Raw genomic sequence first — 14,149 nt, forward strand, 5'->3', positions numbered from 1 at the left:
TGTTCGCATACGCCAGTCATGGCTGTACGTGCAGTATTGGCATAGGGATCGGTGTCTAGTTATTTCCTGTTTTACATTCCATATATCACTGTGAAGTATGTTAAAAACTAGTTTACTGCTTTCCATAGTTAAAGTTGCTAGTTTTACTTTCTCAATCTTCGTTTCTGCTGCTTTGGAATGCCTCTGGGGTCTTTCTAAACATGTCTCAGAACCCAGAAAGTGCAAAGCCAAGCACTGGACAAGAGGTTACAACTAGCGTACGGTAGTCTTCTACCAACGTGCGCCAGTCAAGCTCAGACCAGTGACTGGCCATTGCATGGCAACTAGATCTTGGCCTCTACTTTGTTGTCCACACTGTTTATGGGGTGTATTATTCTTTTGTGGCTTTATAGCCCATTTTAACTGCTTATAACTGTATATTTCCTGTGTATAAAACTTTTTGATTTGTCCTGGGTGTGCACTGGTCATTTCCAGCGCCCAGAGGGTTAAGAATAAGAATCGTGGGCTTAGGCTTATTGGTGCACACATGTCTGGTAGTGGCGTACGCAAGTGAGATTAGCATGCAGTAACTTGATCAGTGCATGCTGGTTTCTTCCTACGTACGTCACTCTGGGTTAGTGTCCTCCAGTCTGTTTAAGGCTCCCACAGGAGTCTGTTTTCATCCTATACTAATTGTTTCACTAAAGTGAGCATACCATTTTATCACATCCTGCCAACATGTTACAGTTTTTATCCCTTTTAACTGTTCCTCCGCCCTAATTGGCTAAAAATCGATTAATAAAGAGAGAATCAAATATTTTGTAAAATACCTGAGTAGAGACCGATCTCCGGATTGGGTGAGAGGGGTGCCTTAACCTTCCCCTCTTGTAACCTGGCTCCCGAACCTCAGATATCAAAAAGTGACGACGGGCCAGTTTACAAAACCTTTTTCAATCAAAATGTAGCAAGCGTTTCAAGTTCAGTTCCTTGGGTGGTTTACCGCAAAACCCAAGTGGCGACTCTAAATCGAAGCGTTTCGCCACGCTTTCCAAAAAGGGCGCGCTCGACTTTCATTCCAAAATTTTAGGAGCGTGTGCCCACACTTCCTCTTGATTAAAATCATTAAATGCCTCGTGAACTAGCTCCTCCCTCCATTTATTACCAACGGGCCCAATGAACTGACTAACCCAAAATCCCTTAGCAAAGTCAACAATCCCCCTTGGTTTAAACCCTCCATCACGAGATGGCCATGGGTCCTCCGCTGCTTGAATTCGGTTCCCACTGCCCACTCTCCAACGAAGTCCCCCTTCAAGCGAATTTGGTTCAGTTTTTTTATTTTGTGTGTTTCCTAATTGATTTAGGTTTCTTAGTGACCAAATCTTGTAGCCTATATAAAGGCATCTTAGGGTTATGATTTTGTTACAAATCAAAGACACAACAATGTGTTGGGCCCGGAGTGCCCCCATGAATTTAGTTACACAATATCACTCCCTGAAACCGCTCAAAAAACATATTTGCGGGTGCAATGTCGAATGCCATAAAAGATTTAATTGAAACCCTTTCAAACACCAATTGGTTTTAGGAGAGATGGTAGAAAAGCAGTCCGACACAATGAAATCAATCTTCCTCTAAAAATAAAAATAAAAATTCTCTACCTATAGCCAATTAATTTAAGTTGGAACCCTCCAAAAATTCTAACAAAAAATCCTATGATATCATTTGTATCAGTTCGGGATTAGTGCGGATACTTTCTTATACCGAATTAAACTGAAAACCAGCCGTGGTGGGCATCGTTTAAGATCGTTGGGACAACAGTTGGCCTTGGAAGGTGGCGAGCTAGGGTTGGACATACAACAAGTTTATTTCATTTTTAGTGTTGGTGTTTGAGTAATTAATTTTGAGTTCGGATTTTTTTATTTAATTCTTTTAAAGTTTGCCTAGATCACACGTGGGGACAAAACGTTTGAGATTTATGTTCCTCCACACAAATGCCAAAAATGACTTCTTCTTTTTTTGTTTTCATTTAATTTTTTTTTGTAATTGTTAGTTTTTTTGTTGTTTTTTAAGATTATTGCTTCATTATAATGAGAGCAATATAAAAAGTAAAAAATTACGATCGAAATTCATTTTTTTTTAAAAATAAATCTTGTTTTCATAAAGAGGTTACAATTGAGTTTCAATAGAGCTTCTATTTGGGTTGTTGTTCTTACGAAGTAATGAGTTTTGTCCTCCATTTTTTTTAAAAACTAATTTTTTACACCCATTTTTGGCCAAAAATCAAAAAATGAGTTTATCGGTTAGGAAGAGATGCAGTGAAGCTTCAACTCGTCTCCATCTCAATTCCTCTGTCTGGAGCACCAATGAACAATCCTGCAAGTTGTTGCTGTCATCATTGCTGGCCAGCATCCCGCACACCACCAGATTTGTTTCTAGGCACACACATCAGTACGTCTCAGGTCGTGACTCCTCGTACTCCCGTGCCTATTCCATGTGTGCCCGCAACTGCTGCTACTTCCGTTCATTGTCAATACACATACATACTACTTGACCATGCCCGGCATCAGCTCTATCTGCCGTTGCACTCCTACAAGCCTGTATAGATGGCCCTTAATTCGTTAGACCAAAAATTGCCATTCGATCAACTCCTCCTGCAGCCCGAATAAAAACACTGCATCTCCAGATGATAGGTTTTTTCGGATTGATCCAAACTAGCTTCGATTCCTGTTGATCATCACCGCAAACACCTTGGTTGCCCTGATCAACCTCTAATCACAAGTCTGTCAATCCTCATGGTAGGTAGCTTCCTTGCAGTATGTCTGTGTGTGCTCTCCAACTATCAACTCCCTTGTCCCTATCAGCCCACCCCTGTTCCATTCCAGGCTTTTCCAGCAGCCCTTGATCTCCATCAATAACAGATATTTCCCTCAATAAGTGCATGTGTCATTACCAAACGAGCTCTCCGGACTCCCCCAAACCGGGATACAATGCTCGAAAGAATGTATCCTTGCTTACTATGACAGATCACGACCCTTCTGGTCGTCCGAAATAGACCACTTTACTGCAACAAACCTCCTCACAACCCAGTTAGCTTTTAAATCTTCGATTCTTGCTCAACTAAGCAATCGCACCAACTTAGGAGCCTCCACATGGAAAACGGATTGCAGGCTTGAATTCGGAACGGTCCAAAACATGTCTAGGGGCTGAACTGCAACTTTTTGCAACTCTAGGGACTTGAACATAAATCTACAGAACTTTAGGGAACTCCAGTGCAATTTCAGCTGCGTATCAGAATAGTACTATTCGCCAGTATAGCACTATTCACCCGTACGGTTGCACATGCCCTCTAGAGGTGCCTGCCACACCGGATAACTTCTCATTTCCTCCTTTAATCATTCAGCAGCTTTCCTTCTCTTTCCAGCCGACACTCCTGAAAAGAGGGAAAAAAATACAGAGCACCCAGAGAGGCTCTGCTTCCGGCATCCTATGTGTACACCTCAGTCGTTCGATCTCTGCACCATTCAAGCCGTTGAACTCCTATTGACGAGAGCTTCCAAATCCGTGCGTAAGGAAAAGAATTTTTGTTAGTATTTTTTTTCCGATTTCAAACCAGTGGGTGTGAACGTACGTGAAACCCAGTGATCCTCTCGCACCTCCTGAGCTCTGATACCAATTGTTGTGCCCGAGGGGTCACTCACTCACACAACACACCACTGATTTCAGAGAAAAAACTCCATTTATATATATACTCACACAATACGTACAAACTTGAAAAAACCTCTCCGGAAAGAGCTACAACCGGCTCCCCCTCTCAGGACCTCACCCTCTCAGACTCTCTTCAGCTCACCCACACCTCCTCAACCTCTCAAATACATTAATATTTATAGGGAGAAACCAGGGAAACACTCCAAGAGCATTAACTGCTCTTTGCACGCCAAAGGTATTAAAGGTCCAAATTGGTTGCTGGCATTAATTAGCCGGCCACTGTTCACCCAGAAGATTTTCTAAGGCTGTCATCCAGCAACCTTTCTTGACTTCAGGGTTCTCAATCACACCACACATGTGGTGAATTTCCAACACACCCAAGAGTTGAAAATTGGGTTTGCTTTAATTTGAAGGTTGCTAATTGAAGCAGGATCATCCTAGTTTCAGTGTTAGGGCCCATTAGAAGCCTGTTGCACCATAAGAGCTTGAAAGGTCCTGAATTTTGATCCACTAGAGCAAGCACCTTTGGCTCATTTAGGAGATCAATACATGGCGTTGAGGCATTATCTTGGATTTTCTGATGGCGAGCTGATGAGGTCAAACGCGAAGCCTTGTACTAGGTTAATGAGGCAAACTGCTGGGATTTTCAGCGTTGGAGGAGCATTTGGGTTTTGGATTCTCTGTCGTTTGCATTATGGTATGTGCTAGTTTGTTATTTCCAATTCTTGTTGTTTCATGGGCTTTATTTTTTGTTCCGTGCCCAGTTACATGCAATTTTAATGGTTACTTCTTGCGACCGGTATATTCTGCTTGGTTTTAATTACAGGTGGAGAAACTTTAAATGCCAGTTTTATTTACTGTCTTCTATCTGATCCTTATGTTTATCTCATTGGCTGTAACCTTCTTTTTTTTTGGCTTTTAATGTTCTGAAAATGTTAGAAGAGAAGACAAAATATCCCATACTTAGGTTTGCTGGAACTTGCTTAGAAGTTTTGATGATCATTTATCAGATTTGCATACTTAATAATTGTTGTGCATGTTTACATACAATGGCATTTGTTCATGAGAAACACCTAGCCAAAGTAAAATATGAATAGTTAATCGGGACAAGAATTTTAACTTGTATGAATAGAACAATGACCTTTGCAGAGATCAAGTTTCTAAAAGTTGTAAGTCAATATACAGAAGAATGTAAAAAGTGGCTTTGAAAGTTTACCAGGTGAATCTGTTACAAGAGATTTTATGAGTTATGTAATACAGACACAGGGTAATATGAAGCAGGAACCAAAAGAGATGGAGGACCAGAAGAGTAATTCCCCACATAGCAACTAACTACCATACTTTAATTACCTCGACTGATTCTGTTCGACTTCAGGTTGTTGAAAATGGAACCCAGAACGTAGATACAAAGACTACCGATTTCCAAATAACCAACTGTGTGCGACTTCAATTATATACTGACTAATATCGAGAATGGCAACTAACTACCATACATGCTAGTTGCACCAAAAACTTTATCCCCTTGAGAAATCACAGCCGTAGGGAACCTATAGAGGGCTGATGGAGTTAGTGCTAGCATTGGACTAAGATTCATTTGTTAAGTATTTACCACTCCAGCGCTTGACAACTATATATAGAAGAAATATAAGAGAAGGGTACACTTAAGAGAAATGCGTTTGGAGTTAGTTGATTCAAGATTTGCAATGTGTTGTGGAATCTTTGTCATTTTGTAAATCTAATTTCCTTTCATTTACTTATTAAAGAGTTTTCAACGAGTTGTTACCAAGTTGTGATTTATGAGGTTATTTCGCTTGTGAGTATTTGAACCTGCCCAACTGAACCTTCTTTTCTGCTAACAAGGCTATTACTTGGGTTGCAAATTCCATTTTGGAGGATCAATTGAAGCCATACTTTTAACCTGTTGGTTTGCACGTGTGAGATTCAACAAGAAAGCAACATCTCCTCTCTCTCTTTCACTCTATTTTGATGACAGCAGAGTTGTTTGTTACTGATTCAGTTATTCCTAGCCTTTATTTCTTCACCCTTGGGCCTTGTCAGAGGAAAGCAACCGGATTTTCTTAGCTGAAGAGGTGTGCTGCTCCAACTAGACTATGGAGGATGATTAGCATGTTTTGTGTTTCGACTGTTTTCCTCCGTTTCTCCATGGTGCTGGTACTGTCAAAGGAATAGCGCAATAGTATGTCTAATGTGAGATAGTTCAGTTTTAGTTGCAGATGCTCTCGCTAATGGGTAGCTGCAGTCAAGATTTGAAGCTCACCCAAACACGACGAAAACTGAAAGAAAACTAGAACTAGAAAAGAAAGTACCAATAAAAAAAAACTAGAAAAGAGAGTAAAGGAAAAGAATTTCAAAAAGTCTCCATCCAATGTTCTACTTCTGTGTAGGGCATAGCCCCTGTGTTCTACTTCTCGCTGTCTCTCTCTAATTTTTGTGTCCTTGATTCTTGAAAGACCTATCCATTGAACTTGGCTCATGTTCTATCAAACAAACTAATTTGCAGTATACTAGCTCTGAGGTACCACATGTTTCTCATGAATCAATTTTCAATTTGAATTCTCCAATTTTGATTGTAACATGGCCACATGGGTTTGAGTATGGTAATGGAGTAATAGACTTGTGATAAGCACCCAATAATGCATATTCTTGGTGCTTAAGTCCTCTAATATGTTGTGTTTGTACATATATGTTGTTTTTATGCGATATTGCACGTAAGGTATTTTTGTAAGTGTTTCAGTTAAAACGTGCTAATAAGGCGGTTTTGAATGCCAAGAGACGTTCCGGGATGTAATCAAGAGTTCAATTGCCCGGCGGCATACGTTTCATTGTCACCGGAGCCTAACGGCATCATAGGAAGCCTCGTAGGTCGTTCGGTGGTCAAGAATGGCGAGGTGTGAGCCAAGTCTTTCAAGAAAGGCAAATGCATCAAGGATGGCCCTTGAGGGTATCCAAGAGACCAAGGCCACATGGCATACTTCCGCCAAGTTCTGTTTATCAAATATTGAAGTATCGGAGAGCCGTTGGGGCACCACAAGGCCTGAAGTGCCAAGCTGAGCCTGTTCTGCAGTTTTCACACTGAGGTATTGGTACCTCATTTTTGAGGTACCGGTACCATCATGCTGATTTTGAAGACAGTTGAGTTGGTACCAATACCTCATTTTTGAGGTACCGGTACCAATGCCCTTCGGCCAGCACTTTTATGCTGAATTTTTCAACCTTCCATATATGGAAAGTTTCTACTTTAGGCATGTTTTGGGGATATTTTGGGGGCCTTTTTGTCCATTGTAAAGCGATTTTATAAGCCCTATAAATAGGCTTGTATGCCATTTATGGAAGAGAGTCCATATAGTTAGCTTTAGGCCTAAGTCTTTTTCTTGTTTTTTAGGATTTCCATTTTGTGTTCTTAGTTTTTCAAGCTTTCAATCTTCAACAACTCCAGTAAGTTTAAGTGTTTTGATGTTTTCCCATGTATTAATGTTGTAGGTATGGTTTGGATCTTCTATAAAATCAAGTTTATTTTCGTTTTCATCGATAAATCATGTTTTCTATGCTCAACTCTTTTTCTAGTCTTTTTGCTATGTGTGAGTAGTATATAGGTTTGGTCATGGGGTGAGGTTCACTCTATGATTTAGGTGTTCAAATGGTTTCTCTTAAGCTTGGGCTTAATTTCAAGGTTTTGAATGAATTAAACCCATGATGTCTAGATTTAATCATGGGGTTGGTGGCTTTTTTGATCAATGAAGTTTATCGCCTTGTGCTACGAGCTTGATAATCCTACGCGTGCGAACGATCCTTTTTCGTTTCTCATTTGCGTTAAATGAGTTCAATTTGAATTAGAACTTTGAATTAAGTTATAAGTAGTCTTCAGCTTTTAATTCTTCTAGTGGAATCCGAATGGTTTCGGTCCACTCTTGAGTTAGATGAAGAAACCATTTGACGGCTAAGTCATGAGTAAATCAATCCCTTTGACTCAACCATCTTTAATATAGTTTAATTCCGAGTTTAAATTTCGCCATTCAATTCGAAAACCAAAGTTGGCCGCTTTAACGCCACAACTCTCTACGCAACATCTAATCCGAATTCGCTTAAGAAGATTTCTCTGTGGGAACGATTCCGGTCTTACCGGTTATTATGCTTTCAACGACCTAGCCCTACGCTTGGGGTGTGAACCTTTCTAAGAGGTTAGGTTGCAACGAAGCAACTTGCTTCTGCCATCATGCTATTATCTGATGTATCCACCCAGTCGTCATTTGTGAAATCTTCTGCTTAGATTTTTCCCCCCTTGCATCTCTTGTGAAGCCTGCATCTTGTTGTTTCCTTTGATCTTTCACCTTCATAGTGTTCAACAGAGAGAGGTTCCCCAATCCTAACATCCGTACCCTGTTGTTAACACCCCACACCACTATGATTTTTTTTTTTTTTTCACTATTCAAGTGTTAGTTTGCCATTGATAGTTGTGGACACCCCTCGTACATCAGTAGTTACTGTCTCATAATGCATTATGGTGGAAGTTCATAGCAGAAGAGAGTTTAAAGCAGCGAATAACTTTTATTTTTTTTAATTTGTTTAGTTCTGCAAAAGGTGATTCACCATTTTATGCAAAATGAGATACAATTTTAAACTGGTTTTCAGTTATTGAACTGTGAAAAAAAACGAAATAAATATGATTTTGGATGAATTTCATGATTGGTGGACACGCGAAGGCTTGCTCTATTTCTGGCATCTAAGTTGAAGCTTGCTTTTTATTTTTCTTTTTCTGGTGAATGCTATAATTGCTTTGTTAGTTGCCATATTCTCTGTGATTCTGAATCTTCGCACTTCTACGAATGTACGCATTTCATTATAACCTTCTTCATGCATTTTCCATTCTAATGCAGGTCCTAGAATCACAATTCCCAAGAGCCTTAGGTGGGCAGGTTGTGGAGCCGTCTTTGTGAGTTCAACAACGGCTCTGCTGGTCCGCCTCTTTAGTCCCGAGTGTGAACCCCAGAATATAGCTGCTTACGACAATAAGAAATGATGTTTGATTCTCGTTTTCATTGGATTTTGATGTGTGGAAATGACCTGTAGTCCCTCAAGGTGGATGTTGTATTTTCCATTTCCTAGATGTACCTCCGGAACTATTTCTTGTGATCATTATCCAAAATTAGCTTGTGAATTACAGAAATATTTGGGATGTTTGGGAGCTTATTTTTTGGCTTTACATTTTTAACTTTTTAGATTTTTTAGCTTTTTGAATGATGGTCAGAATATATTTTGGATTATGGTCAGAATATATTTTGAATTTGGTAGAGTGTTTGGATGATATGTGCATAATGCATTTTGTAACAGGAGTAGTATTTGGAAGATATGTGATGAAAACGAATTATGAGTTGATTTTTTACCATGTTACCCTTGATCATTTTGCATTAGTTCAAATGAATTGAAAATTGGAGCACTTAATTTTTTGACCATATTTTTTAATATATAAACAGTCTAAAAAAATTAAGTGTTTCAATTTTCAATTTGTTTAAACCGGTGCGAAGATATTATTATTCTGATCATATTATTCTAAAATGACATAATTAAATTTGTCTCTAGGGTTCTCAAAATTAAGTATTGCTCTTTATTTGGGACCCTATTAGGCACCGGTTTAAAATAAATTAAAATTTTAAGACAACAAAAAAGGTACAAGAATGCCACATTCTGCACATATCCCAATTTGGAATTTGTGGATAGCAGTTACGTAAAAATGGGATTTGTGGTAATATCCCAATTTGAATCAGGGTATTTTTGTAATTGAATGTAAAATGGGAAAATTCAAGAATGCAAAAAGGATGGGCCTGTTTCGATACCTCATTTTACTTTGTGGGTTTTGGGTGTTTGGCAAACCCAAAGCCGAAATGACTTCTCAGATTTTGTATTTAGAGGCAGAATCGAGGATGAGCCTAGGAGGTCCTTTTCCCGGTTTTGGCTTTTCCATTCTATGTTGAATTACCAAAATACCCTACCTATACTTAGCTATTTACCAGTTTTGCCCTCCCTTTATTTCTTTATCCTCTTCTCCTCGCCTTTTCTCGAAACCAATCTTTTCTCTCTTTCTCGGCACCAGAGTCAGCAAGAACCTGACGTCGCCGTCGACGAATTCGACGGTCCATTTGGCCCTCTAACCCTGTCGATCTTGGCACGCAGATTCTTTGTCCTCTTCTGCTAATAGGTACTTCTCGTGGTGGTTCCGGAGCTTGACCGTTTTTGCCTTCGGGAATAGCTCCATGTCTCCATTCCGCTCTGGGGGTTCAGAAATTAGATCTGGAATAGGAAATGGGTGGAAGAGTTATTAGTTGGATTTTTTACTTGCATTAGTGACGAGAGATCCAAGGAATTGAATGTGAATTATGAAATGAATTGAATGTGAATTATGAAACGGTGTGATACCCAAAAAAAATTACATTCCCCAAAAAATAAGTATAAATAACATTATTTGTACATCTTTTAATACAATAATAAATAATCAAGGACAAAACGGTAAAAAATCAATCCATAATTCATTTTGATCATATACCTCACAAACACTATTACTGTTTCAAAATACATTTTGCACATATCTCCCAAACACTTCTATTATACTCAAAACACATTTTGACAATAATCTAAAAAGTCAAAAAACTGAAAATCAAAAATCAAAAAGTAGACTTCTAAACACCTCAATCTATAGGGCCATTTTTTACTTATGTCATCTAAACTCAAAAACGCCAACCATATTTTCTAAGAATGGATTACAAAATGAGGATGTCAAACATGCAAAATAAGAAAAGTTGATAATGAAAAGTAAAAAATGAAGTAACCAATTCTCCGATGAGTGTAACCATCTCTCTCACACACACACACACACACTTTTCTCATCTCTTCCCAGTTTGCCTCGTTTATTCCGGTATTGGAACCCCCCCCACCCCCCAATTCCCATTTCCTGCACTCCCCTCACTCACGAGATTTTTATCGATTTATTCGTTTCCAAATAACTATTTGTCAAAATATATGTTTTTTCAAACTATTTTTAAAAATAGTTCAAAACGCACATTCGACGTGCATCACGCATATCAGATGTGCATTATCCGCGCTGGCATATGCGAGTCGGGCTAGCTGGATATCCACCGTGTATCACGCATACCCAATATGCGTGATGCATATTCCATATGCGTTAGGGTTTTAAATCAAATTGCAAAAGTGTATGCGTCTCGCATACGCTGTATACTGTCTTTCCTCTACCTCTCCATTCTCGCGATCTACGATCGCCGTACTCTACGTTCACCGCCGTTCGTCATTCTCTCCTCCCTCTCACTGTAAGCCCCCCCCCCCCCCCCCCCCCTCTCTCTCTCTCTCTCTCTCTCTCTCTCTCTCTCTCTCTCTCTCTCTCTCCGTAGGTATGTATATATGTATGTATCTCTCTCTCTCTCTCTCTCTTTCTCTCCCCGTAGGCCTGTGTTAGAGACAAAACTTGAACAGTAGCTGCTACCTTAATTGGTAGACAGAGGCGGCGCTACAGCTTGGCTTCGTTGTTCAGTTGAACACCCCAGAGTAAAGAAAATTAATTGTATAGATGTACTGCCTAATTCTAGATAAAAACAAGTTCTTTGAACACCCAAAGCCAGAAACTTGAATACTAAACTCACAAAAGTTGAACACGTGTAAGAACATCACAACTCAGTCCAAAAGATTTAGCACATATATTTGTATGGCAGGAAAAAATTACGATGGATAGAGTATGCCCTTTCATATATTTTAGGCAAAACATCAATTTTAGTATATTTAAGCATTTTCTGTATATGTTTTTTCCTTGTATGGTCAAAAAAATTAAGTTCATGTCAGTGTCGGAGCCAGAATTGTGAATCCGGGTGGGCCGTCTTAGTGGACATATATTTTTTTTATCGGAATGTATATCATAAAGTTTTTGTTTTTCAATACGTTGAAATGATTCTAGCTTAATGCAGTTAAAGTATACTAATCATTTTGTAATTTTTTCATCAGACTACTTCAAATGTTACGTGCTTATTTTTTATTTATGAAAGAAATGAAAATGTAAAAGAATAAGTTTTTTTATCAAATCAAATCAAAATTATTAAGATAATAAGTAGCTTTATGCGAATAATTATCAATAATATTAAAAATCAGGTATATACAGAATAAAAAATTTTGAAACTCGAGAGCTCAGGGTATCGGGGTCAGGGGGCCGAGCCCCAACATAGTTCCGCCACTAATTCTTGTTGAACACCCTTACAAAAATTTCTGAAGCCGCCACTGTTGGTAGATGTGTTTCGTCAAAGTGGGGCCGACCTGAACCCTAATTTTAACAATGCCCAAAACATCCCTCTTTGATTCGTTGTAAGCCCACACCCCTAAAAGTAAGGAATTCGATCCTCCTTGTAATCGGAGGCCCACCTATCTGGAGTCTCTTCCCAGCGTCAGTCCTACGAAGACTACTAAACTAAGCCATCAAGATCGATGGTTGTGTGCAGCTCCCTCCTTCCATAATGTCAATACCCTCACTTCTTGGCATGAAAGCTTCATTTACCTCTCCCATGGCTGAGAATACTTTTGGCTAACCCTAGGAAAAGTTTGTTTTCTAGGTGTAAAATGAGGCTAGTGGTGACACAGTTATATCATGTGAGTGTGAGGAAATATTTATGTTGAACCTGGAAATTTTTTGTGACCATGTGTGATGAGGTTGCTAATGTAGGTAGCTTTGTTAGGATTCCTCTTTGGAAGTTTTGCTTGTCTTTGTCATCACTGGAAAATTGTTTGTTTGCTTTCTTTTAAGAATTAATATCAAACAAGACAAAACAAGGCAATTTGAGTCCAAAACTAAAGTTACATATATATTTGGATTTTGGAATACGTAATAGCATATGTCAGCTGGTCCCATATATGGTGGTTCTGCCTTTCTATATTTTCTTGATTACACTCCACATCAATGTGTGAATATGCATAACCACAGCCACTAGGGCGGTGCGGTGAATAATGTGTTAAAAGTGTGTCGATATCCGAAAAAAGTGTTTTGATATCTATGCACTACGTAATTAGCACAGCAGTGAACCACCAAATTAGCATATTTATCATGCATATAGTATTGGTTTTATCTTAGGAAGTCACATCGGATGCAAAATATTGATATTGGTGTAAGGGTCATGCTAAAAGAAGAACTCTCCCAAATAGAGCAAATCGTTGTGTGTTTTTTCGACGTACTTGGTGTGAAATAGTACGTGATTTGAAGGAGATAATGCTAATTTGATTTCTTTGTTTTTCCTAGAGGTTTTTTAGTTGATTTCTTCATATGATCAGGTGTATGTATGTCATTACTTGTACTATGTTTGGCTGTGAATTATCATCAAATAGGGACATCTCAGTGAATCTTCCTTTGATTGACAGATGTGTATAAGTTATAATATTTCACATATCTTTTCCGGTAGAGATGGCAATGGGACGAGTTGGAATCAAATTTACCGTCCCCCGTCCGCACCCTGTTCCTAGAGTGGGGAAATCGGGGAGTTGCCGGGAAATGATCGGGTCCCCATATCTGTACTAATTTTCACTAATTTTGTTTTTTTTTAAAATAGAAACCAAGAAAATAAAGACCAAGTGATATATTATTGGGTATTTTGCTCTTAATATATCAAAACATTGAAAGTCTATATGGATATATACAAACAAAGACATTAAAAAATATAATAGGGGTCGCATCGGGTTAAAATGGGGTAGGGAATACCCGCTCGGACAGGGAGGTTAGAGGCAGGGGCAGGTCGGAGGTAATTGCCATCCCTACTACACAATATTTTTTGCAAGGATCTTCACTGCTCTACTTATATCAGGACCAAATCTAAGACTTCAATAATCTTCAGCAAAATAACAGGAAATAGAGAACAATTGGGTCTGCTAGATGTTATTAGAAAGAAATGAACGAAATAAGTAAAACTACACTAGGTCGTTAAAAATGTTGAGAAAACAACCATGGAAATTAGTTTGGAATGAGTTTTTGAAAACAGGAGATAGAAAACAATTTCTGTAAAAGCCAGTTAAGTAGAAAATACTTGAAGACACATTGTACCAATTCTCCAACAAATCACCAAATCAGTACTTTTCTTTGGTTTTGACAAAAAAATACACTCAGTCGCATCGGGAAACAACGCATCAAATTCATATTGTATGATAATAATTTTCGTACTTGCAGGTTATATAAATGAGACCCATATATAAAGGAACAACAATCACGGCAATCAAAGAAACTTGTTGAAAGTTGAAACCCACTGAATGAGAATATCTGTCTCAAATCACTGCGGCTAATGTTTGCCATATTTTACGAAACTTACATTTAAAGAAGGAAACCAAAGAGACATGGTTCAAAAATCATCGTTGTACTTTCCATTGGCTTTCAATCCATATCTGTTAATGCGTTTACATTTTATTAGGCTGGCGTAGT

General features: G+C 38.7%; 1 protein-coding gene across 1 annotated transcript; it reads left to right on the forward strand.

Annotated features, from left to right (window-relative positions):
* Window positions 1–3,585: 3,585 nt before the first annotated feature.
* LOC131303471 (uncharacterized) lies at window positions 3,586–8,866 on the forward strand. Its single transcript, XM_058330348.1, has 2 exons — window positions 3,586–4,378; window positions 8,577–8,866. The coding sequence occupies exons 1-2, from the start codon at window positions 4,231–4,233 to the stop codon at window positions 8,717–8,719; spliced, it is 291 nt and encodes a 96-aa protein (XP_058186331.1). The 5' UTR covers window positions 3,586–4,230; the 3' UTR covers window positions 8,720–8,866.
* Window positions 8,867–14,149: the final 5,283 nt, after the last annotated feature.

This window comes from Rhododendron vialii, chromosome 10a (genome assembly GCF_030253575.1).
Source record: "Rhododendron vialii isolate Sample 1 chromosome 10a, ASM3025357v1".
Lineage (NCBI taxonomy): Eukaryota > Viridiplantae > Streptophyta > Magnoliopsida > Ericales > Ericaceae > Rhododendron > Rhododendron vialii.